Source organism: Lepidochelys kempii, chromosome 10, assembly GCF_965140285.1.
Source record: "Lepidochelys kempii isolate rLepKem1 chromosome 10, rLepKem1.hap1, whole genome shotgun sequence".
NCBI classification, from domain to species: Eukaryota; Metazoa; Chordata; order Testudines; family Cheloniidae; genus Lepidochelys; species Lepidochelys kempii.
In genome coordinates this window covers 2,152,984-2,177,283 of record NC_136389.1, presented here as the reverse complement: position 1 = coordinate 2,177,283, position 24,300 = coordinate 2,152,984, and the positions used below count along the sequence as shown (strand labels likewise).

At 55.0% G+C, this 24,300-nt stretch overlaps 1 protein-coding gene across 2 annotated transcripts; it reads right to left on the bottom strand.

Annotated features, from left to right (window-relative positions):
• Positions 1-987: 987 nt before the first annotated feature.
• On the bottom strand, positions 988-23,122 carry ERN2 (endoplasmic reticulum to nucleus signaling 2). Of its 2 annotated transcripts, none has more exons than XM_073361624.2 (22): positions 22,950-23,122; positions 17,439-17,556; positions 17,005-17,038; positions 15,572-15,644; positions 15,169-15,241; positions 14,607-14,729; positions 14,062-14,163; positions 13,060-13,321; positions 12,608-12,686; positions 12,343-12,493; positions 11,397-11,518; positions 10,958-11,134; positions 10,157-10,367; positions 9,658-9,748; positions 8,697-8,886; positions 7,929-8,028; positions 7,391-7,590; positions 6,465-6,612; positions 5,492-5,619; positions 4,096-4,219; positions 3,660-3,727; positions 988-3,574 (listed from the first exon to the last, which is right to left on the bottom strand). In XM_073361624.2, the coding sequence occupies exons 1-22, from the start codon at positions 23,028-23,030 to the stop codon at positions 3,350-3,352; spliced, it is 2,880 nt and encodes a 959-aa protein (XP_073217725.2). In that variant the 5' UTR covers positions 23,031-23,122; the 3' UTR covers positions 988-3,349. The 2 variants fall into 2 exon arrangements, with proteins under 2 accessions (XP_073217725.2, XP_073217726.2); XM_073361625.2 differs by having other exon boundaries at positions 9,658-9,742.
• Positions 23,123-24,300: the final 1,178 nt, after the last annotated feature.

The window sequence follows — 24,300 nt, the reverse complement described above, 5'->3', positions numbered from 1 at the left end:
AGGGGTGAGGTCTGTACCCTGCTTTAGGATGAAGGCTCAGCCCTGAAGAGCCTGTGTAGGACAGTGTCCTCACTAGGAGGTCCCCCCCCCTGCTATCTCCACAGAAGAGATGGGGGAGTTCTGCCCAGAGGGAATCTGAGCTTGCCCAGAGGGAATCTGAGCTTGCCCTGAAAACAGGAGCAGTCAGGCTGCCTTGTCCCAGGGAGAATGTTTTGAGGGGCTGAGCAGAAGCCCCCTTATCTAGTCCCAAACCTCTTACCACCAGTGCTACTGCTTCCTTGCTATCAACACCTAGAGCTGGTCAAAGGATGTCCTGTCACAACAGGTTTTGATGGCAAACAGAGCATTCAATTCAATGCCAAGATAGTGGTGACAAGTGGCTGTTTTCTCTGGGAAGTTTTGGATTTCTCAGAAAAGAGAGAGATCTGAAAAAGGACATTTCAATTTGGAAATGGTGCCTTGTTCCTCTGTATGGGCTGAGCTCCCTGGCCTGACTACATCACCCATGATGCACTGCCTCCCCCTCCCAGAACAGAGACCGTGGTGGATTTTGAGAGATGCAGTCCAACCAGGCAGACATCTCCAAAGGAGAATAGGAACCTGATGCACCATAGTGATGCTTCCAAGGCTGCAGCTTTTGCCCAAAATTGTTCAATATTCAAACTTTCTGCCAAAACTATCACAATTTCCAGAGCAGACTCTTCCCCCCCCCCCCCACACACACACTTTTGATCATCTGGTCAATCACTCAAGAGGACAATAGCTACTTGGTTCAGACCCTGGTCTCAAATACCCTTACAAGGCAGTCCTAAGCAGTGTTGTGGGTGTCCCTGAGGATCCAAAAGGACTCAACTCTGGCAGGCCTGAACATGTACATTTTGGGGCCTCACTATCCCTCCCTGGCCCTTTAGTTTGGAGATGCAGCTCCTAAGCAGGGCTTTCAGCCTGCATGAATTGCTGAGTTTATTTCCAATGTTAACAAGTCCAAACTTTCAAGACAATTTTTATTTACAATATTTTGTATAAAACATTCTCTGCCCTATAAAATGTTCTGAATATACACCAGGTACAAACTGATTGTGACCAAAGGAACAGACCCCCAGCACCCACATACAAAGCTAAATCAAAACATACAAAACCCACACCCCTAGAGAGGAAAGCACTGCCCAGAGGAGAAGAGCTAGCAGGAGACATTCAGGCATGGGGCCTCCAGACCCAGCAGCAACAGTGGCATGAGTTATCTATAGGCTGCTGAATGCAGAAGGGGCTTAGAGACCCATTATCAATTCTTCCTCCCATAGGGGCTCCAGCTGGGATCAGTGGAAACTGTATGCGAGTTGAAGTCTGGCCAGGGCCATATCCCAGCAGAGTGAAAACCTGCTCCCCAGCTCTGGGGATAGAAGGTCAGACCTCAGGGACACCCCCATCCCACCTCTGCTGAAGGAGGATTTTTCTGTCCTTGCTGGGCTGGAGCATTCCTTGTTAGTGGGAAGGCTCCAGCAGTCTCCCCTCCCCCATTTCTCAACTCAGGCCCTTGAGAAGGAGTTAAAAACATCTAGTTTGTAATTCATCACTTGAGACCCCTGTCCTGCAGAGAATTCTGCTTCCACTGACTGGGTCCCAGGAGGAGGAAAAACAGGAAATGCTACCACCACCTCCGTGGCAATGTTCTCTTGGGCAAGGGTAGGATTCTGCCTCCATGGTGAAGAGATTCCAGATCAGACACTGCCAGCAGACACAAAAGGATCCTCACAACCAAGGAATTTGGAAGCGGTGGCCATTTCTCTAGATTCTTGGAGGCCCTGGGAGTGGGGGAGGCCCGGTACACCGTACGCTCCAAGAGACAGGCTCTCTGCATGGATGAGGAAGCCCCCTCTATACAGAGGGCTCCTCATGAACAGCAGCATCCTCCACAAAATAGGGGAAACAATCCCTTGGGGTTCCATAGTCTCGTGCCTCATGCAGATGTGGCATCAGGCATCTGCCCGAGATCTTCAAGCCTGCGAGCTGGGATGAAGATGAGCTGCTACAGACGGAGAAAGCTTTTTACTCAGCCAAACCGAGATACGGGGATTCTGTTGGGATGTTCCCTAGAGCAGCCTTCCCTACCTGCCTCCAGAGCTGGGCAACCCCGGCTGGGCTTGCCAGGTGGGGCAGAAAAGAGGCCACAGGAGGTGCTCCTGCACCCAGGCCCTGAGCTTGCATCCTGTAAACTGAGCTTCTGCAAATCCACTTGATCCAGCCCCAGTGACTTCTACCTGGCCACAAAACAGTGGGGAAGGGCTATGGTGAGAGACGGAGACCTCTCATTTTAGCACTGCCGGTGGCCTACATCTTCTGTAGATAGTGGACAAAAAACCCAGCCCAAATGTCAGGCAGGTATGTTGTCCAGCCAGGGCATAAGACCATATCCAGTGTCAAGACCACATCAGTCCTGCCGTTCACATTCAAGTTTTAAATAGACAAACACCCCAGCTTCCAACAGCTCAGCACGGAAAGGAATCAATGAGAGAGAAGTTTGCTGCATCAGCCTCTGCTCTAGCAGAGGCATACAGGCAACAGAGGACCTTGCTGTTTCCCAGTCTGATGCTTAAGGGCTGGCACTGGAAAGATAGGGTCTTGGAAGCAAAATATAAATAGCCTAAAACATTTTCAATTAAAAATGGTAAAGCAACTCGCTGCAGCTGTTGATGAGATGGTTGCCACACTACAGCCCTACAGGAGAAGTCTCTTCCATTCTAATGCCCCCGCTCCAATTATCTTCTGAGCTGAAATGTCTCGATGGAGCATAAACCGAACATTTATGTTTGGATAAAATCCATTCAGAGAGTCCCAAGAAAAAAGAGAGACTCTGTCTACAGGCATGCGTGTGCATGCACTTACCTACCTCTCCAGGGGTGGCTTTGCACAGCAGCCCAGGTTGGATTTAACGCTTTACATTTAGTGACCAGGCCTCAGTCAGGGCCAGGCACATGCCATGGTTGAAGGAGCAGCCCCGAAGAGACAAGCCACCGAGGAACCACCGAGAAAACTCTCTTGGGTTCCCACCACAGGCCTCTCCCTGGAAAGGTAGGCAGTGACATCCCTAGACTGCGAGTGCCAGGGAGCGTCCAGAGATGCCATCCTGTTGCTCTCCAGGGGAAGTGGAGCTCCAGAACCAGTTTAGGGTGGCAGGTGGCGTTGTGAAGCTGTGCTAGGTCCTGGTAGCTTTGCCGGGGAGATAAAATCCTTCAGAAATCTCTGCATTAAAAAAAGATAAAATTGAGGCACATGTCGGCTGAGCCCCACCTGCTGGGATCCCTGTTCCAGCAGGATTCACCGTGGCAGCACCAGAGAGCAGGCCCTCACTCTAAGTTCCCTCCCAGGTGTGGCTTCTCCACTTGTTTCCAAGGTCTCCTGGCTGCTGCTGCTGATAATAGGGGTGGAAGAGCCGCTCTGTGGCACAGATCTGCATGGCTGTGTGTGTGTGAAGCAGCAACTCGGGGAAGCGAGAAGTAAAGTACTGAACAAACTCATCAGGAACAGCCCCAAGAGTCTCCTGGACGTCTGTTGGCAGCTCATGGTAGTGATGCTTCTACATGGGAAACAGATTAAACACGATTACCAGGGTCACTGCACAGGGCAAACTGGACCCCACGCTGCTGGGGGAGTAACAGTACCTTGTTCCTCATGGCCCGCAGAAGGTCACGTACTGAACTGCCCTTGTATGTTCGGAACTTCCTCAAGTCTGGAAACAGCAAGAGACCCAAATAAGCATCAGCAATGTTGGGCCTCTGCAGTAATGTGCTAACAGGGCATCAGGGCTGGGAACATTTCCCCATGGGGGATGCAGTGGGACAATCTTCCGAGGGAGATCTGCTTGGGGCATTTAAGACTGGGCAGAACAAAGCCCTGTCGAGGGGAAGGGCTAGCTGGATTAGTCATCCATTCTGGGTCCATGGGTTTCAGTCCATTTGACTTCCAGCTGCCAGGAAGTGACTGCATGAGAACATGACACTAGCACTGGTGAGCTCCATGCAAACGCTCCACATGGCTCAGCATGAAACGGCTCCGTGAGGTTACTGCCAAGCAGTAAGCCTGGCACCTGAGCTTCACCTGTCTGCAGCGGGACAGAGATGTGAGCTCTCCAATTCAATCTCACGACCGAGCACCCCCCAGACTCCAAGGCAGTAAGAATGGGTCCCTCGGCAGGCTCCTTCTCAATACGGTCGCTTACGTCCTGAAATCCAGAGAGGGGTGGGGGGAGTCAATGGAAACTTCACTTTGTACTGGGGGAGTCCCAGTGCTGACATTTTCCAAAGGCTTATGGACACCAAGGTGACGTAGGGCTACTTCTGCTCAAACACTGGGTGCCAACGGAACTGAGCAGCACGGTCCACCTACAGGAGAGTCTGTAACCGAAGGTACGGCCTATGGGCTGGGACCTGGAGCATTCTGGGAAAGGAACCCACAGTTGGCTGCAATGAGGTCTAGCAGAAACCTGACCCCCTGACAGACCCCAGCCTCCATCACGGTGAGATGAGGTATTTGAAACTGTTTCTTCTAGTGGAGAGATGGCTCCATGCCAAGGTACTTCCCTCCGCAGGGTCACTGCCCCCAAACCCAAGAGAAAGCTTTTCACTCTCCTTGTATGAAAGTCAATGGCTCACAATTAACTCAGAGAGCCCTGCACTCTGCAGACAGCTAGTCCTACATTCTATAGCAAGGACCCTGAATTCTTTTAACTTAAAAGGGTGTGTGTGTGTGTGTTTTATTGATATAAACACACACGTGCATGATCCAATCAGCACCGCAGTCTGTGTTTATTTTTGCATTCAATTCCATCTATTTGATCCTCTCCACATTGTCAGTTTTCAGAGCGCTGTTGAGTTCTGCACTGACAATGAAGGTATTGGTGGGATGCTGGAGATTTGACAACTGGCTAGGAGACAGCTGGGGCTTTTGGCACCTTGAATTGCACAGGGAGCACCTTGGGACTGTGGGATCACTATATTAGCTGGATGTTTCTGAAAAATTGATCAGCAGCGAAATAAACTGTCATCTTTAGGTTTCAGAGCCAATACTTCACTGAGCTAAAGGGGGAAGTTCACACCTCTCAGAGCTTTTGTTTCAGGCTCGCTGCAGACTCAGGAAAACAGCACTGTTAGGTTATGCTCAGATCATCTTTTTAAGATGTTTGTAAGCAAAAGGGCTAGCAATCATGTTGGTTGCTTGTTTTAAATGAAAACTCAGAATCTGCAGCATGGAGCGGATCCCACAGCCAAAGAATCCCGGAACAGAAGAAGCCCTGCTCACAAAAAGGCAGATTCATTGCAGGGGGTGAATTTTATAACCACAGAGCACCAAACCAGCTGAGGCCAGCTGAGAATCCCAGGCTTCAGGAAAAACACCAGCTTGTTTTCTGATGTCACAGAATAGAGCTTTCATTGCTGAATTTGGAAATGGGGACAGAAGGACTGGGATGCACCCTGCTCAACCAAAGGGTTCTCACCTGGAAGAACTGCAGCTGCTTCTCACGACTCCAGAAGAAGGGATGCATGAGGACCTGCGGGGCCGATGGGCGTTCCTGGGGCTCGTTGCTGATCATCACCGAAATCAATTCCCTTGCAACAATGTTGTCTTGGATGTGAGCATGAAAGAGAGCAGGTTACTAACACCCTTGGGGTTGAAGGGAGCTGTCCACACCTCGAGCCCAGAGCTTTCGCTACAAATCACAGCTCCAATCATATTACTGACTCTCTTAGTCCTGCATACTCCCAGTAGGATTCCCAGAAAGGGAACGTGCATGTGCAGGACTGAACCCCAGATCATTGGAAGACCATGAAATACAACAAAATATGTCTGGCTCCTTCTATGCACCAGACTCACCAATATCTCCCCATAGGCAAGCTATGGGGCAAAGGAACATTTCAGACAAGTAGCTGGAAATACTAGCGAAGTCTAGTAGGCTGTGGAGTCATCTGCCAAGGAGGAACCCCACTGCTCGAGACATTTACAACTCAACTAGCTACAGCACCGCTGGGGATAATCCGCCGCTGGCCATTGGAATGGACTAGTCATGACCTAAGAGGCCTCTCCCATTGTTCTAGGGTTCCAGATCTGCTGCTGGGGACATGCAGTCTCTATCCTCTGGGCACCTAAGTGCTGGTCCTGTGGCTGCAGCATGGGACAGCGAATCAGGAAAACGGGCTCTGTCATGACTTCCTGGGTGACTTCGGGCTGGTCATTTCGTCTCTCTGTGCCTCAGGTTCCCTAGCTGTAAAACAGGGTTAGCAGTACTGACCTGCCTGCCTGCCTCACAGGGGCTAGCGAGGCTAGAATAAAGCAACATCTGCCAAGTGATTTGAAATCCTCAGATGGAAGGTGCTGCAGAGGAGCCGGGCCAGAGCAGCACTGCAGCATCCAGATTGTACAGGGCTGGGAGCTCTGTAAACATTCAGACAGCCTCAGAGAAGGGTCCTTACCATGAGTGTCTTCCAAGAGACATGCCAGCTGGTAAGAGCCCAACAATATATGAGCCTGTCGCCGTAAGCTGTCCCCGAAGGGGTGCTCCCCGCCTGACACCACGTAGTAAAACACGCAGCCAGCTGAGAAGATGTCCACTGCACACGTCTGCAAAACACAACCGGGGCCATGGGAGTGCTCAGCTTTGGTGGGAGGGCCTTTGTCTCTCTTTCTGAACACGAACACTTGATTGGCTAAAGGTTTAGCCAGGAAACCCCTTAGTTTGAGCTCCAAGAATGACCACCTAGTGGTCTCTCTTCTGATAGGCGTGAGCTGCTTGCTGGGACCAGACTCTTCTCTGCAGAAGGGAGTTTAGCAGAACTCCTGGATGTACGCAAATAGTTCTCTCTGGAAGCTCTTTGGAGCAGGGACTGTCTCTTTCTACGGTCTGTGCAGCCCCTAGCGCAACGGGAACCTGGTCCTGACTGCAGCCTTTGGCTGACACTGCAGTAGAAATACTGAGAGGAGATTTTCAAAGGCTCAGATGGGAGCTGGGCCCCTAGCTGACATTTGTGACTTTTGTGGGGCTTTTTACGTTAACAACAGCAGGTGCAGGGTTTTATGAACCATGCTTCCAGCCCGCAGAGGCACCTGTGGAATGAGAGACACCCGCATGGACCAGCAGCACGGGGGCCAACACAAGCACTTCCCAATCCCTATTGCCAAACTATCTGATTCTCTAGCAGTGACTGAGGCACCAGCTCTGAGGGCAGCTGCCTCCCTCCAGGATGCCCAGCATGGTCACTGCCTTCCGGCAAAGCAGAGAATTAGAGCCTTCGACGTGGGCAGAACGAATAATCCTCTGCAGGTGCAAGGGAGGAAGCTGCAAGGACAGAAAATGTGCACAGCAAGCAGGGCTGAGGGGACATGACAACAGCACACTCACAGGGTTCTCCTTTGGGTTCTCCCGCAGCACCTCCGGTGCGATCCAGCCCTCAGTGCCTGGGATTCCAGAGCGGAGGCTGAAGCTGTGCCGTCCCCCCTGCAGCTTCTTGCACAGGCCGAAGTCCGAGATGACAGCCCGGATCTGCCCGTGACTGTTTGGGACAGAGATGAGGATGTTGCAGGGTTTCAGGTCACGATGAACTGAAAGAAATATCCTCCGAAGTGAGCTGGAGTTACCTGCAGAAGAGGCCGTGCAGCCGGAGGCAAAGCTGGGGGCAAAGCGCTCCCTCACCTATGTTCAAGGAGTGCAGGTGTGCCAGGCTAGAGCATCACCACGGGGTAACCTGCATGCCACCAATGCTGCCACACAGCGCGGGTCAGCGAGCAGCAGTCCTGCCTCTGCAGGCTGCGGATTCAAGTTCTGCACCAGGATTTTGGGCTGGAGAATTTCCCTTCCACAGACAATTCACTAGAACTGAACCTATTGCTTTAAGGCAACAGGCATCCCAACCAAAACTGGGGGCAAAGCGCTCCCTCACCTATGTTCAAGGAGTGCAGGTGTGCCAGGCCGGATGTGGTCTGATACAGCAGGGACACTGGATCCAGGTTCCGACGATCAAAGCTGGGGCTTTCCACATACTAACAACAGATGAGAGAAAAACCAAAGAGGAAGTTCACCCAGGTCTGCATTTACCAGAGTCAGAGATTTATAAGGACTTTTCCTTCTGCGACAATAAACCACGTCTTTTCCCAGCTTAAATCCTGGGAAATAGAAGAAAAGAACCAAGCTAGAGTCCGAGGTCTGCATTCCCCAGGCAGAACCTCTCCGTTCATACGGCAGCTCCACACTTCACTGCAGGCCTTACAGAAGGGAACAGGCGCGTGCCAGATTAGCTGCCCCGGGTGCGCAGGAAGCACGATGAAGCACTAGCTGCACCTAGTGCAGAGGGGATCGAATAAGCAAGTGAATGAGGACGGGTGCCTTGCCACACGCCCGTGAGCGATGCTAGCATTATCCCATCATCAGTTCTCTCTCGTTCTGCAGGTGGGGGAACGGGTGTAAAGAGATGGAACAACCTGCCCTACGCCACACAGGAAGTTAGGAATTCCTAGGTCCCATCCCCACACGCACACCTTTGGAACCTGCTATCTCCCGTGAGAGTATGGCAGACCAGGCCATTGGTAGCCGATGACAAACCAGCGATGAAATAGTTCCACGAGGGCCCCTGGACCTGGACTGCATAGCGAACACCCAGCAGGAGCGACAGAGCTAACAGCCACCTTGCAGCAGCAGCCCAGTGGCTCACCTCCTGCAGTGTGGCAGAGCAGAGCTCAATGGCAATGTAACGGAACTGCTTGTCCTTCTCCGTACAGAAGCAGCGCACAACATTGGGGTGCTCATCTGACTCCCGAAGCAGCTGGACCTCCCGGTCGATGAGGTGAAAGCACTCGGGCAGAAGGCGCTTAACAGCCACATTCCGGCCATCAAACTGACCCCTGGGATCAGAAGAGAGCCACCATCACACCCTGCCCACAGGCCAGCCAGCCCAGACACACAGGAGACTCTCAAAGAGATCCACCCAGGTTCTGGCCTAGCCCAAGAACTAGTCCCCAAGGGCTCCCCAGTGTGACATCAGGAGACGCACCCCAAACACAAGGGCAACTGGGCCTAGGCTGAAATCTCTGCAGCCACTGGGAAAGGTCAGGTTTGGTGGAGCCTTTTCTCAGAGAAATAAAGTCCCCTCGGCCTTCAGAGTGAGTTCGGTCCTGGGGAAAGGTGCTGTAGCCACAGCCTGAGGGATTCCGCTCAGCGTCAGGCAGACCAACCAACAGAACCCTTCTGTGCACCGGAGCAGACGCAGCCCGGGCAGGGCAGGGCAGGGCAGCGCAGGCTTCCCCAGTGTGTCTACATGCCAGCCATGAGGGGAGTTCAGTCCTTGGCTGTGCTTGCCAGCTGGGGGGCCTGCTGTGCCAAGTGCAAGGGGGGCAGGACTGGTAACTTCCCGCCTTGTTTTCTACAGAGGCCACTGAATTCCAGTCCAACAGGAATCATCTGATTTGATTTAGGTGGGTGAGACAGGAAAGCTCGATACCCCATTACCAGATGGCCCCAGCCAGATCCACCCTGCAAGGGCCTTCCAAGTTACTGCCAGGCCAAGCCCCCACGGCTCCCAGCTCTGAGGAGGAAAGAAGTCGTGGCTTCTCCAAACCAGACCTCGCATTAGCAAAAAGCAGGGCATTCGGTGGGGGGATGGGACGACTACTCACCTGAATACAAAGGTTCCCCTGGCTCCATGGCCCAGCACTTCCTTGGGGTTAAAGGAAATCTTCCCAACTACAGTCAAATCAGGCTCTGCAGCTGCAGAGAGTGCAGATCGGATTAACATCACTAGCCATCCCCTCACTCACTGCCCACCTGCCCCTCTCAGGCCCCATCTCTACTTTCCTTTCCTTCCTATTTCCTATGCTTGTCCAGCACCAGCTTCCTCTGTCTCCCCACTGATGTTAGAGCCTTCCCCTCTGCATCTCTGTGCCTCCTGATCCTACTGCGGATGGCACCCTCTCTCCTGAATGCCCCGCTCTGGAAAGCCCTGGGGAAGACGTCATCCTGACCTGAGCTCTAGAACTTAGTGCTGCCTCCGAGCCTTGGCTTTTCCCTCCTAACACGGCCCCCTCTGCTCTCTGAGGAAGGGGACATGGGCAACCTGCCTCCCACAAGCTGGACCGCAGGACAGAAGGTTCCTCCCCATTCCCCACCAGCACAGACCTTCAGCAGCTCCAGGCACAGCCAGATCCTGGCCGGCCGTTCCATTAGGCAGGTCCTTCTGTGAGGAGGGCGAGCCTGAGCTCCGTGATGGCTGCGAAGATGTCCGCTGGCTCCCACTCAGCGATTCCTCAGAGCTTGGCGGGAGAATCTCCCCAGAGATCCGGCCTGGGGAAAGCAGTCCCTGCTGCGGCAGTCGCTGCTCCAGCAGTTTCTGGGGCACAAACAGCGTGGATGTCTCAGTTTCTTGGAAAAGCAGGTGATGCAGATGAACCTACCGAGGTGGCATTACCACCCTGAGGGCAGCAACGTGACAATTATCCCTCCCCCATTACAGTGAAGGAAACCAGCAAACCCCCTCCTGGGGTCAAACAGCTCCAGTGGGGGTGGGCTCTGTGTAGTAATGGGGCAACTGAGCTCGCCTCTCCTGGGCCCTTGAACCAGCAGAGTTGGGTGGGGCAGGAAGAGTCAGGGCTAAGGCAGCAGGGAGCGCTGGAGGCCATGACTCAGGACACTGGCAGAGCTGTGACACAGAAGGTTCTTAGAGGTACTTAATATGACCCTGGAGAGGCCTGCAGGGTTAATTGATGGCTGCCAATTCCTCTGGGGCAACAAGGGGAGGGCCTGGTAACAGGAACATCACAGCACCCTGTATGGCCATGCTAACCAGGACGCCGTGTGTACCAAGGAATAGGGCAAGCAGGGATCAGAGGAAACTTTTAGCCCCCATACCAGGGGGACTGCTGCGGCAATCAGTTCCTGCAGCTGCCAGCAAGGGGCACCACAGAGAGAAGAAAGACTCACCCTGAGACCGAAACTCAGGAGCAGAATGCCTCCGCCCAGTAGCACTGCAGTGACCACAAGATCCCAGCTGCCTGACTCTGGGTAGATTTCCGTTTGCTCTGCCTGGGTGGAGTCCCAACGGAACCGCCCATCGCCGCCCGTGCTGGCCTGATCCTCCAAGCCGTTTGGGGTCAGAAACTGCAACACAGAGCCAGGGTAATGGGTTACACCAATAGGGCCCCCCAGGCATCCCTTGCTGTAGACTCCATCCCCCACAGCTTCCCCCCACATGCAGGAATGCACATGGAGCATGCCTCCAATTCCTCGCTCTCCCTGCCAGACCCCACATGCCAGGACACACCAGCTTGCTTTGCACACAAGACATCTCTCCTTGTCCCTCTGGGTGCCCCCCACGTGCCACAGACCTTTGGGCAGCCCCCCAGACAGTCACACCACTCACATCATCAAACAGAGTCCTGGGAGGGGAGCTCTTGGGGATGATGGTTTCGGTAGTCTTCCGCAGGGTCTCTGGAAAGGCTCTTAGCATCGTGGTATGGACCACAGGAGGCAGCTCATGGTGCCCTGTGGGACAGAGAAAGCGCTCACCTGACCACACAGTCACACCTCAGTCTGCTCACAGCTCCAAACTGAGCCCAGCAGGGGCCCCAGCCAGACACACAGCATGGGGGGGGGGGTCTGCCAGGATGGGAAACATCTGGGCCTCACGCATTAAGAGAATCAGAGCAACATCCTGCTGGCTCAATCCCTGGGCGTGGGCAAGGATCCCTGGAAGGCCATGGCCTCAGATCCTGGAGGAGGTGTGTCCCACACCAGATCTCCTTTAGTGACAGCTTAGGCAGTGACCTCTTTAGAAACTCCTCAGCCCAAGACCTGACCCCACTCGCTCGGTGTGACCGCTTGCAGTTACCCTGCTGCAGTTTTACAACATGGGCCAAATTTTCAAACATGCCGATGCAGACCTGTTCACTTGACATCACGACTGTGCTCACAGTATTGGGGTGAGTACACGCACCTCCTGTTTGCAGCTGCTATTCCCCAGGCACAATATCTGTGCGCACACATTGGGTGCAACGATCTATTCACTTGCATGTAGGTTTGTGAGCCTCACTTTGCAGATTTTCTGCCCCCCATGCCTGCACAGGAAGCTGTCCCTGGCAAGGAGCCAGGGATGCAGTGAAACTAGCTCCCGGGAAAGTAAATCCCAGCCCTCAGTCATTGCAGCGTCTTGTGGGTGCAGATCACAGCACAGGTTTCATTTAAAGTACCAGGCAAAGCAGGTTACTCTGCCACAGTAAAGAACATCCCCATGCCTGGCTCCCCCTCACTGGGACAGTCTCCAGGAGCAACGGGACAGGGAATGCCCTGTCCAGCCCTGGAGCCCTCACCTATGAGGAGCCACTCGTTGTGCAGGGAGCTCATGCTGCCCTGCGGATACTTGACATCTGTGCTTGGTGTGATCTCACACTCGCCGGACGCTCTCACTGTCACATCATCTGTGGTGGGGCCATCGATCCTGGCCAGCGTGATCCCCTGGGGCTGGAGGAGTCAGACAGATCAGTAAGTATCAGGCAGGGCAGACGTGGCACTCACACCGACTTGCCTTGCCAGTCAAGGGCATGTAGGGGGCAGGAGGAGATATGGGACACTTACCACAAGTGCCATGCTCTCGTGGACCAAGGAGGTCAGGGCGTAGAAGCTGGCTGCATGCTTCCCCACGTAGAGTGTCGGCCTGTGGTGTAGAGACAGAGTCAGTCCCAGCCTGTGCCACCGCATGGGACAAACAGAGCAACATGAATGCAGTGAGACCTCCCAGAGAAACAGGCTTGGGGGACTCCCAGCCACACCCCCGGTTCTGAGACACAGCCAGCTCCTTCCAAGGTGGAGAGGGGCAGGAAAAGCATTTCATTTACCTTAGCTTAAATTCCAACCCTAGCATGTTCCTGGGGAGCCACTGTCCTCTCACCCAAGAGAGCATCAACTCCATCTCCAGAGCGCTCCTCAGTGCGTTGCCACCCTCATCCCCACCCCGTAGGTACCAAGGTTCACCCCCCAGCATGCTTCTGCCCTCCTGCCCCGACCTGGAAGGCCCCTGAAACACCTACAGCAGCTGGGTCTTGGTGGTGGAGAAGTCCTTCATGGACTGGTAGTTCCACTTGATGAGGCGGATGTCCTGTGAGTGGAAGGTCAGGTAGCGCAGCGTCTCCATGGCCACGTTGAGGTGGGGGGCCCGGCGCAGACTGTCTTGGTGCCACGCATACAGCCCCACCACAGGGGAGCCATAGTTCTGCATCCACAGGACATTACCACTCTCCTTGTCCACAGTCACCAGCAGGCCGTCCCCACTCGACGCAAAGTGAGCCATCTCTAGCCACAGACACAAGGCAGCTAATGCCATAGCATTTCCTGGGGAAGGTTGTCTCTCCCCCACCCCCTCTCACAGACCATTTAGTCTCCCCAGTTACAGACAGGTTGGGGATGCTGCCCACTGATGCTACTGGGGCATGTGCCATTTGCTGGGTCACTGCAAGGAGCAAACCTCCCCAGTCCTCGCCCCACGTGACTCCTCAATCCAAACCAAAGGCAGCCCAGAGGATCCTATTGCCCCAGCTCCCCCGGATCCACAGGGGCTGGGGGTGAGGGATGTCTTCCCAGACACGTGTGCCCTTTAGTCTGCCCTTCGGAAGCGTCAGTGACTCTCCCCCAGCCCAGGAGGGCTGCACACAGCTGGAGCACTGATCAGCTGGCACAGCGCTTGTGACAGACATATGCCACCTGCCCGGTCACAGCATCCGACTCTCTCCAGTCAGGCAAGTTGTAGTCCTGAAGGCTGCCCACAGCCCCGCTGCTCTCCCCCTCCCCCGCTGCCGTGCGGGAAAACGACTCTCCAATGCAGCACTGATTTCAGATCAGTCCTTCTGGAAACGGAGAGCCTCCCATGCACGGACAGCATTGCTTCAAGGCTCCATGTGCAAGCAAAGCTGGACAGGAGCTAATAACCATGGAGGTGAGGGGGACCATTCTCCCCTTGGGAAGCTGGGACTGCCTCATTGCAGCTGAGAACAGGACCCGCCTCCACACACACGCTGCAGTGCCCAGGGACTCACTGTAATCGTACGCCTCGTCGTAGAGCTCTGCTGAGTAGTCATGGTAGGTGGCATTCCAACGCAGCTCCCGGGACTTGGTGTCGTACATGGTGATGACGTATTCTGGGGATCAGAGAGGAACAGCTACGACCACTGTGCTGGAACTCAGGTGGCTACTCTACCCAGAACGAGGGGCTTTCCAACGGGACAGGCCAGAGGAACAGGATGCTGATCATTCTGTTAACTACTTCAGAAGAGAACCACACCACAATGCTGCTAGGCAACACTGAACTAATGACATAGTCAGGAGAGCCTCCCTCAGGAGAAGCCCTGCGAGGAGGTCAAGGAGCATCAGAAGAGCTATAGGGATTGTCCCTTTTCATTGGATAACCAAAGGTCTCCACTCCCCATTTGTAATGGGAAAGCAGGGCCTTTTGCTCCAGCACACCAGAGCTGGGAACCTCCTCCAACAGTAAGAATGGATGGCAGCCTGACTAGACACAGGGAACAGCCCCTCAGCCTTATGGCTCTGCGCCTGCAACCAGCAGAAAGGGGACTTGGCTTACGGGTGCGGCCGATGTAGAGGAGAGGAGTTGAAGGACACAGGCCATCCCAGGCCTCTGTCGACAGCGTCGTCTGCTTCTCTCCCGACTTGGGGTCCACGACGAACCATGTGTCCTGTTTCTTCCCTGGAAAGTCAGTAATGCCTCTCAATCTCCCATGTGCCTGGTACCCCTCTTTCAGAAGCCACCGCTTCTCCAGGTTCCTTAGGTCCTCTCCCATGCAACACCAACCCGTCTTCCCCTCAGGCCAATCTCCAGTCACTCCCACCTGCCCCCAGACTTGCTCCCACACAGGATCACCCCTACCCCCTTCCATCAAGCTCCCCTGTCCCAGAGGGTTGGCACGTTCATACTCAAATTCAGATCTTCCATAAGTCTGGCTTGGCTCCAACAGGGAGCTGGCTATGGGTCCTGCACACAGATCTGCACCCTACTAATTTAAACCCCTGCAGTGCCAGGCTGTCCCAGTGTCATCTCCATGGCAGTCTGGAGGAGGGAGCGGGAGTGGCTGCCTTATGCACAGAGAAAGCCCCTTCTCTCTCCCACAGCAGGGGGTTGCTCATACCCGTGTAGAGGACACCATCTGAACTGCGACACGGTGAGGACTGGACCAGCTCTGGGATGGTGAATGGGAGTTTCTGTAGTGAACAGAGACAGTGAAGCAGCCTGTGAGTGACAAAGAGCCAGGGGAGACAGCCACATGCACCACGGCCCGTCCCTCAAGAAGGGGGTCCTCCTCGGGTGACGCAGACACACAGGCCAGCCACAGGAGTAGTCAGGGAGGAGACCCACATAGCTTTGCTGTCTCTCCCAGAGGCCATTCCTAAGGTGGCAGGGGTTAGCGCGAAGAGCATGAGGCCCTTGCACCTTCCAGCAGAGCTGCCATCTCATGCCCTGTTTGCATGCACCACCGCCAGGAAGGATGGAGGACAGCACTCTTGAGCCACCCCTCCGCCCCAGGTACTGACCATCAGGCCTTCTTTGTTCTTGCCTCCCAGGATGTACAGGCTGCCATCATTGGGGTCCGGGAGAAATGCCGGCCTGAAAGGAAGGAGAATGAAATGCCAGCCATGTCCTGCTTCAGGGCACAAGCCAGCTACTCACAGGGGTTAGGGGAAGGATCCCCCTCCGTAGGTTATTCCATGATTGTTCGCTATGGGGGGGGGGCGGGTATGCCTTCCGGTGAATCTCCTGGCATGGGATACCAAACCAGTTGAACTACTGGTCTGTCCAATATGGCAATTCCTACACAGCCACTCCACATCTACCCCATTCTGATGTCCTGGCATATCCCAGCTGGAGTCATTCCATTTGCCTCCATTAATTCCCCCTGCAGTTTCAAATGGATGCAGAATTTTTCCTCATTTCTCATCCTAAACGTGTGTGGTGTGTTACTGTGCGCTGTTAGACAGCTGTCGTGTCCACCCTAGAGGTGGCTGCACATTCAGCAGTGGGGGAAGAAAGACCTACATTGCTGGTATTTGTAGCAGTTCAGGGCTCCTTGGGGAGGAAAGTCAAACAGGAATCATAACTGAGAATGAATGAAGCCCTGAATATCAGCTTGGGAGATTTCAGAGTAGCAGCCGTGTTAGTCTGTATTCGCAAAAAGAAAAGGAGGACTTGTGGCACCTTAGAGACTAACCAATTTCCTCAGGAGACACAAGCAGCCCAGACCAGTACTAGAGAGCCAGTGAGTGATCCATTAACAACAGGCCCCTCAGATAAACATCCCCTCCCAGAGGAGGTAAGCTCTGGCTTTGATGGCAAGCTTCTGGAGACCCTGCAGAGAATCTGCCCAGCAAATGCCTGCCTTTGCACTCACACAGGGTTTGGCTGCATTAGGGTATCTCAGTAAGTTTACGACTGTTGCTCCCACTGGTAGAAGCACAAGTTTAGACAGGGCTCAGGGGCTGCCAGCATGTTGTTTAGTGTGGTTGTGAGCAAGGTTAGATGACACAGCGGCCGGGCCTTGTCTTGCAGTGGCCAAGTGGCACCAGTGCTAGTAAAAGGGGAAAGATTTTAAGAAAAAGCTGTGGCATTGGGCAGGGTGCTCAACCTCTCTGAGCCTCCATTTCCTCATTCTGCACCTCCCTGGGGAGCAGCTCCCCAGTCAGTGTCTGCAAAGGCCTGGCAGGATGAGAAGTGGTAAGCTTTCTTGCAAAGAGAAAAGGAGGACTTGTGGCACCTTAGAGACTAACCAATTTATTTGAGCATAAGCTTTCGTGAGCTACAGCTCACTTCATCGGATGCATATGCTTATGGTCAAATAAATTGGTTAGTCTCTAAGGTGCCACAAGTACTCCTTTTCTTTTTGCGAATACGGACTAACACGGCTGTTACTCTGAAACCTTTCTTGCAAAGGACACCCTGGGGAGGGGAGGGGAGGGGAGGGGACACTTACTCTGCCACATAAACAGGCACCTGAAGAATGGGATCTGAAAGAGAGAGTGAAAGAAACACATCAGTTGTCTCCTCTAATGTCCCTGCCACAGGGGGCCACGTGGCAGCATTCACAGCAGGATTTGCAATCACATGGTTACAAGCTCAGATCATTTACCTATTTGCATTTCAGACCCAGCCGGGAGCCCCGAGCAGTCACAGCTGCTTGTATGAAGCTGCCCAATGGTGCGTGTACTCCCCTTAAAACAGCAAGACCCCTGGGACTGGGCCATGCACAAGGTGTCATTCTCCAGTGTCCCCTGCTCAGAGCAGCACAGGCAGGATCTGAACGGGAGGCAATGCCTCCAGCCCTTCTCAGGCAGGAGGAGAGCCTGACCACAGGCAATCCCTGGGGACCTGACCCCCAAATAAATACCCTCCAGAGTCATTGCTCACCATCCTTCAGGGTCCACTTGATGTCGCCTGTCTTCTTACTCACAGCATGAAGGTTCCCATCGAGGGTGGACACAAACAGCAGTGTTTCTGGGACAGTCACTGTGCTGCCAGCAAGACACTGAGGGCAGAAACATGGCAAAGATAATACAGCGCCTGACCAGGACAACCAGATCCATTTAATGGGCCTGCCAACTGCATCCCCCAGTACACCAGCTAACCACTCCACTGGGTCACTGAGGAAGTGCCCAATGGGTCAAGCAATGGGGGGAGGGAGGGTTCCCCCCTAAATTGATACCACCTTGTACTGTAATCCCATCAAGTCTCATAAGTGAAGCAGCGTCAGGATGGATCACCCCTTGGGAGGGAGACATGGAAAGAAACCCTAAATACAGGAATTGGTGCTATAGAGGGTGTTCTCCCTACGGAGTCTGTGCTGCCTTATGATAGGGTGTCTGCTGCTTTACCAGCCAGGGGCTTGGGGCCAGCCAGCTCTGTGTGGAAACAGAGCCATTTGAAGAACAGAGGGGATGATCAGACCCAGCTGAAAGGGGTCAGGGCTGAAAGAGCTCATTTGAAAACAGAGCTGCAGGAAGCAGGTTGGCTCCTATGGCAAGCCCGACAGCAGGGGGAGAGAGGCATGGGCCCCCTGCAGCCTCCTTTGGTCAGGGGAATAGGTTTGTGTTACTTTGTGAGTGTCACGTTTGACAAATAAACTGTGCCCTGAAGACAAGGTCTGAACAGACTCTAGGTGTAGCATTAGTCCTTCCTGTGCAGGGAAGGCAGGCCAGCAGCAGACTACACGTCCCCAGTAGCCCCATCCCAGTGTGACAAGGCACTGTGCGGCTGGACTATTTAACAGGGAGGCCAGCAGCAGAAGCCAAAGCTCCTGTCTCCCAGTCCCCTGCTCTGACAGCCAGCCTACCCTCCCATTCCAGAGCTGGGAACTGAACCTAGGGGTCCTGACTCTCAGTCCACTACTTCTTTAGATTTGTTGAAAATACCTATCGATAGAGCTCGGCGTGTTTACATATTTATACAGCACAAGAATCAAACACAAACTGCCCTCTCCCTTAATTCCTTAATCTGAATTTATTGGAAATCTTTTCGTTTCCCCAAGAGTCAGGATGTAGACCCGGATTTTTTTAGCCAAATTCCAGTTTGGGTATTTACATTTCAATTCCAAAATTCCCCATGCCGTTGCATTTGGATATAGGATTCCTCTCAATTTCCTTTCCTCAACTGTTGTGTAGCGTTGTGGCGCTCTGGCAATAGCTACCCCAGAGGTGGCTGCGTTTCCGCAGTGGGTGAAGCGTTTCCTGCAGACTGCCTGCTGAATTTGTAAAATGCTTTCTATTTACTCAGCCTACAAATAGTACTAATAAAAACACACAGTAGTCTGAACCAAGAGCCCCCTATTTTCTGCCCTTCCGAACAGAACATAATTTAACATGGGGCCAAGGGGCAATCGACACCAGCAGGCTCCTCCTCCTGCTGGAGATGAGCTATAGAACAGAGTGGCTGTTTCCTAAATCAGATTTCCTGGATGCTTTGCTAAAGGGTGACACGAGCTGACCCAGCCACTAGCCTCTCCCAGAAGCAAACTGGCTAGGCTGCTTTTCCTGCCAGAAATGCCAGTGTTGCTGGCTCAGGACTTTAATGCCATGGATTGTAGTGACCCTGATGTTGAGACGGTATCTTCAAATCCCCCACAGAAACAATGCTCTGTGTGCATTACTCGCAGGGCCACTGCCAGCCCACACTGCACCTTCCCAACACAAGCCAGCCACACCCATCGGCAAACAGGACCAAGGCTGAGCAAACAGCCCCAGGGCATGGTGGGGCGGGGCAGAAGGCACTCTAGGCTGAGGAGGGAAGGGAACCACCTGCTCTTTTCCTGCTCAGGAATCTGAATTAGGATTTGAATTGCTGCCAATGAGCCCACCTGCTCAGAGCACCAGACCCACATGGCTTCCAGTTCCCATACAGGCTGTAGTTAATAAGCCATTTGGCGGTCCGCTCTGCCTCCGTTGACTAAGGCAGGAACAACATCCGTACTCAGCACCACATTACAGGAAAAAGGGTGACAGTGGCCTGGGGTCTAGACGTGACCCCTGCTTGGCTCCTGGGCACTGCCAGGAGTTTACACTGGTGATGATAAAGTAGGCAGCCTTTTACCTAGTGGCTCACTAGCCCAGAGGGCTCAATGGGCCATGTATTTGCCTTGGATTCTGGATGCTGTCACTTGGTGGCCCAGCTCTCACCTCTCACTCCCTAGGGTCTGCTAAATACAACTAGATGCCAGGGTATAGCCCAGACAGGGCAGAGAAACCCAGACTGAAAAGAAACTCCAGCTCTGGGCAGGGTGAAGAGAAGAAGAGCAGGAACGAGTCCTCTGTGGGGACGGCTGTGCAGGCTATCAGTCAGGGAACCAAACCAGAGAGGGACTTGGGGGGGGGGGCACACAAAGACACACATTCTTCCCTGCAGCCATTGTTTGCTGAAACTCATGCAGCTGTAACTACATAAATAAAAGCCATCATCACCCAGCACACCTCAAAAGTAATTCGGTCACCCCACTGGTTCTCTCCCTCCTGTCCGCATTGATTACTCTCATCCAACCCACCTAGCAGAGATGCTCACCTGCTCACTCCCCTGCCAGCCATCTCTCTCTCTCTCCCACTTCTATCATTCCTTCTTGTTTAACCTTAAGTATATTTAGTGCTGGCTCGGCAGCTCTCACTTTATCAACAGGACAGAAGCAGGCATACCAGCAGGCAGAAGCAGGGCAAGCTCCCCCTCACTGCACCTCAACAATAGGCCTCCGCCGCCCCACACACTATGCTATGGGTGCCAGGGGGCAGTGGTCAGTCTTCATGGCCTGTTCAGTCCTTGCTCTCCGCTGAGACTGCAGATGAGAGCACAAAAAGGGCTAATGGAGATGGTGGCTTTTGTGGTGAAGCCACCTGTCTGATGGAAACTGGGCTGAGTCACCAAACTCATTTCACAAAGGCCCCTGAGCAGGCATCAGTCACATTCTCTGCCCCTTTCTTTCCTCCCTAGGCTCTCTGGAGTTTGTGATGTCTCCTCCAAAGCCCTTCTCTTTTCTTCTGTGAAGGATGCCCAAACTAAGGGGCTGCCCAACCCCAGCACACAGCCCCAAGCTCCTGCACAAGACTTAGAGACAGGCTCATACACCTGCAGAATCATCCAACTTGCCTGTCAGTCCAGGTAGCTGCTAAGCCCTTTAATTTCATTGTTAAATAGGGTGGTTTTCTCTTTACATTCAGCAATTCTCAGGCTGCCATACATGACTGGGAGATGTTCTGGCCAATCTTATACCAGGCACTGAAAGGCTAGACTGCCCACCAGTTACTGAACCAGATTTTATTCAGGCTCCTATTTACCCTCGGGTATAAAAGGGTTGGAGGTTTCTACCAAAGCCCTGGAGATCTATTTGTAATAGACTTTACCTTACAGCCACTACTACAGCTGAACCACAGCTTCTCAGGGAATGGGAGGAGCGAAGGCTGCACCAGGACACGTCTCTCCAGACTCTAAGGCCGGGGTGGCCAACCTGGGGCTCCGGGGCCCCACGCTGCTCTTCAGAAGTTAATCAGCGGCTCCTTGTCTAGGCACCAAGACCGGGGCTGGGGCTACAGGCGCCAACTTTCCAATGTGCCAGGGGATGCTCACTGCTCAACCCCTGGCTCTGCCCCCACTCCACCCCTTCCCACCCCCTCCCCTGAGCCTGCCATGCCCTTGCTCCTCTCCCTCCCACCCAGAGCCTCCTGCATGCCAAGAAAGAGCTGACTGGGAGGTGTAGGGGCGGAAGGGGAGGGGAAGGGAGAGGGGGAGGTGCTGATCAGTGGTGGGTGGGAGGCGCTGGGTGGGAGAGGCTGCTGACGTATTACTGTGGCTCTTTGGCAACATACATTGGTAAATTCTGGCTCCTTCTCAGGCCCAGGTTGGCCACCCCTGCTCTAAGGGTACATCTACACTGCAATAAAACACTTGCCACTGGCCCATGTCAGCTGACTGCGGCTCGCAGGACCCTCCCACCTTGCAGGGAATGAGTCTCCACATCTACACAAGCAATTTTATAGCCCCACAGCCCGAGTTCCATGAGCCTGAGGCAGGTGACCCAGGCCAGCCCCTGGTGTTTCACTGCAGTGTAGACATACCCTAACAGACCTATGGCATCAGCCCGACAGGTACCACAGGCTGGTTTCCTCTTCTTGGCAGACAGCCGATCAATGATCCATTCAAAAAGCCATCATGGCACGCAGCCCTGGAGTCTGTGGACGTGGCCATATCACTAGTGGTGGTGACAAGCTGCGAGCCTGAGTACGCTGGCAATACCTTGATCCAGTCGCCCAATCCAATCGGACAGAAAGAGGCAGCAGGTTGTGGGTTCTAATCCTGTCCCAGGGCATGGGGCCACAGTCATTGCTGAGCAGGACTCGGTGGAGAAAGGACGACAGTGTTACAGATTCCACCCACAGGGGCCAAGCTCTCTTCAGCCTGCCCCTGGCAGTAAAGGGTCATGAACAAACGGTGTTTGTCAAAACTAACTGGGGACAACTTGTATCCTGGCCATTGTGCCCCCGCAGTCAGCTTTACCACTGGAAGCTGGGTGAGCTGCCCCTGAGTGCAGAGTAGCTGTTCCTGCCCAACCAGGACTGGATCTAACACCTGAGCTTGGCAAAAGGCAAATAATCCCATTTTGACTACAGGCTATCCCCCAGCAGACAGCACTCCAGGGCACTTTGCCACCCGCCCCCCTTCCATCCACCAAGATCGTGGGATTCTATGGTGGAATATCCAGGCTGGTGCAGATTCTCCTATCGTTCACTGGGGATCAGCATCGCCCACCTGCCCTCCCTCCTGGGGGTGAAACACTAGACAGCAAACCAGGCTGCTCAAGAACATCAACCAAGAAGCTTGGTAACAATGTGTGTGCAGTGTGGGGAAACCCACAGCTTCAGCCTCCCTCAGTATGGGGCCCTAATGAGGGGCTCGGCCCCCTAGCAGGCTCAGTAGTCTCCTCACAGATGCAACGAAAAAAGAAAAGGAGTCCTTGTGGCACCTTAGAGACGAACCAATTTATTTGAGCGTGAGCTTTCGTGAGCTACAGCTCACTTCATCGGATGCATCTGCTGTAGCTCAGGAAAGCTCATGCTCAAATAAATTGGTTCGTCACTAAGGTGCCATAACTCCTCCTGTTCTTTTTGGGAACACAGACTAACACGGCTGCTCCTCTGAAACAGACACAACGATTACAGGTACCTTTACCCTGAAGCTTCCCCCCTCTCTGACCCCTCATTGACAGCCCCCTCCTGCTGGGGGTGACCCCAGAGCTCTCCCAGACCCCCAACGTTGACAGGGACCCCTCGCCTGCCGGGGGGGGGTGACCCCAGAGCCCGCCCCGCGCCCGCCGACGGGGCCCCCCGCCTGCCGGGGGGGGGTGACCCCAGAGCCCGCCCCGCGCCCGCCGACGGGGCCCCCCTTTACCTGCGCCAGGTGAGCCGCCAGTGCCCAGAGACCCAGCAGGAGCCGCCCGGGCCGGGCCGGCCGCGCTCCCCCGCCGCCCATCGCGCTGCCCGAGCTCGGCGGGGGCAGGGGCGGACATGCCGCTCGCCCGCCCCATGCCCCGGGGCCGCTAGCGCCGCCGGCCGCCCCGCATCCCGCCCGGGCGCTGCGCGGGCTCCGGCGGGCGCCGTCCGCGGGGCGGGTCTGGGCCCGGCCGCCGAGCGGCGCCTCCCCGCGGCCGCCCCGGCGGGCAGCGGCCTGCGCCAGCCCCGGGCGCGGTGCTCGGGCCGCCCGGCTGCTCGCCCGAGGCTCCGGCCGCTGGACCCGCGCCCCGCGCCCCGGCCGGTTAATGATTCACCGCGGGCCGGGCGGAACCAGGATGCGGGTTTCCTGCCCCGCCACCACGTCAGCCCCCGCCGGGCAGGAGCGGCCCGGCCCGGCCCAGCCCAGGAGCTCCCCGCCGCGGGGCCGGGCGGGGGCCGCCCCGTGGGTGCTGGGGCGGGGGCTGCCGCGGCCGCTGGCTTCAAGCCGTTTCCATGGGATCCGGCGTTCGCAGTTCGGATCAGTGGCGCTCAGCGCCCCCGGGCCGGCCGGGAGATGGGGGCCGGGACCCCTCAGCTCTCTTCGCCCCGGCTCCTGCCGACGGGGGAGGGGGCACGGGCGGCCCCCCAGGCGACTCCGGGGGGAATGCCGCGCCGCCCTGCAGCGTGCCTGTCCCCCGCAGCGTTCTTTGCTCCCCCGCAGAAAAATGACGGTGACAGGGAAGCCACAAGAGCGAGCATGGGCGCCTGCCCAGCAGCGTGGTTCAAGTGCCCAGGGCAGCGGGCTCCTACCCTGCTGGGCTGGGCAGGACAGGACTTTGTCTTCCCCTGCACAGCATCCAGGGCCAGGTCAGACACACCCCCAGGTTTCCCTCTCAGCTGCAGGAAGCTCTGCAAACTCCCCCGCCCCACTTCCTGCACCCATTGCTCCTCAGCTGCAGGGGGAAGGGCTCCTGAAAAGGGAGTTGCTCCCCCATCTGCCCAACCCCCGTGCATCCAGACCCCCTCATACCCAGACCCTCCCACGGAGCCTTACTCCCCCACCCTCAGAACCTCCCCCCCAATGTGCCTCGCTGCACCTGGACCACCCTGATGAGCCACATGAACCCAGATCCCCACCCCACTGAGCCCCAACCAGCTACCCCTGAATCCCCACCCCCCCAGCATCTGAACCCCCCCCGAACTCCCCACACACAGACCCTCCTGCCAAGCTCGATCCCCCACACACTCAACCCCCCCTGCCACTGAGCCCCAACCACCTTCACCTGGACCCCCAGCAGAGTCCCGTTATC

What these genes read in the sequence shown, in the direction of transcription:
- ERN2 (XM_073361624.2), bottom strand. Translation starts at nt 23,030, where the DNA reads ATGGGCGGCGGGGGAGCGCGGCCGGCCCGGCCCGGGCGGCTCCTGCTG. An exon ending in TGGCGGCTCACCTGGCGCAG is followed by an intron (nt 17,557 to 22,949) that starts GTAAAGGGGGGC and finishes TTCTGCCCTCAG; the next exon opens with TGTCTTGCTGGCAGCACAGT. An exon ending in CCTCTACATCGGCCGCACCC is followed by an intron (nt 14,164 to 14,606) that starts GTAAGCCAAGTC and finishes TCTGATCCCCAG; the next exon opens with AATACGTCATCACCATGTAC.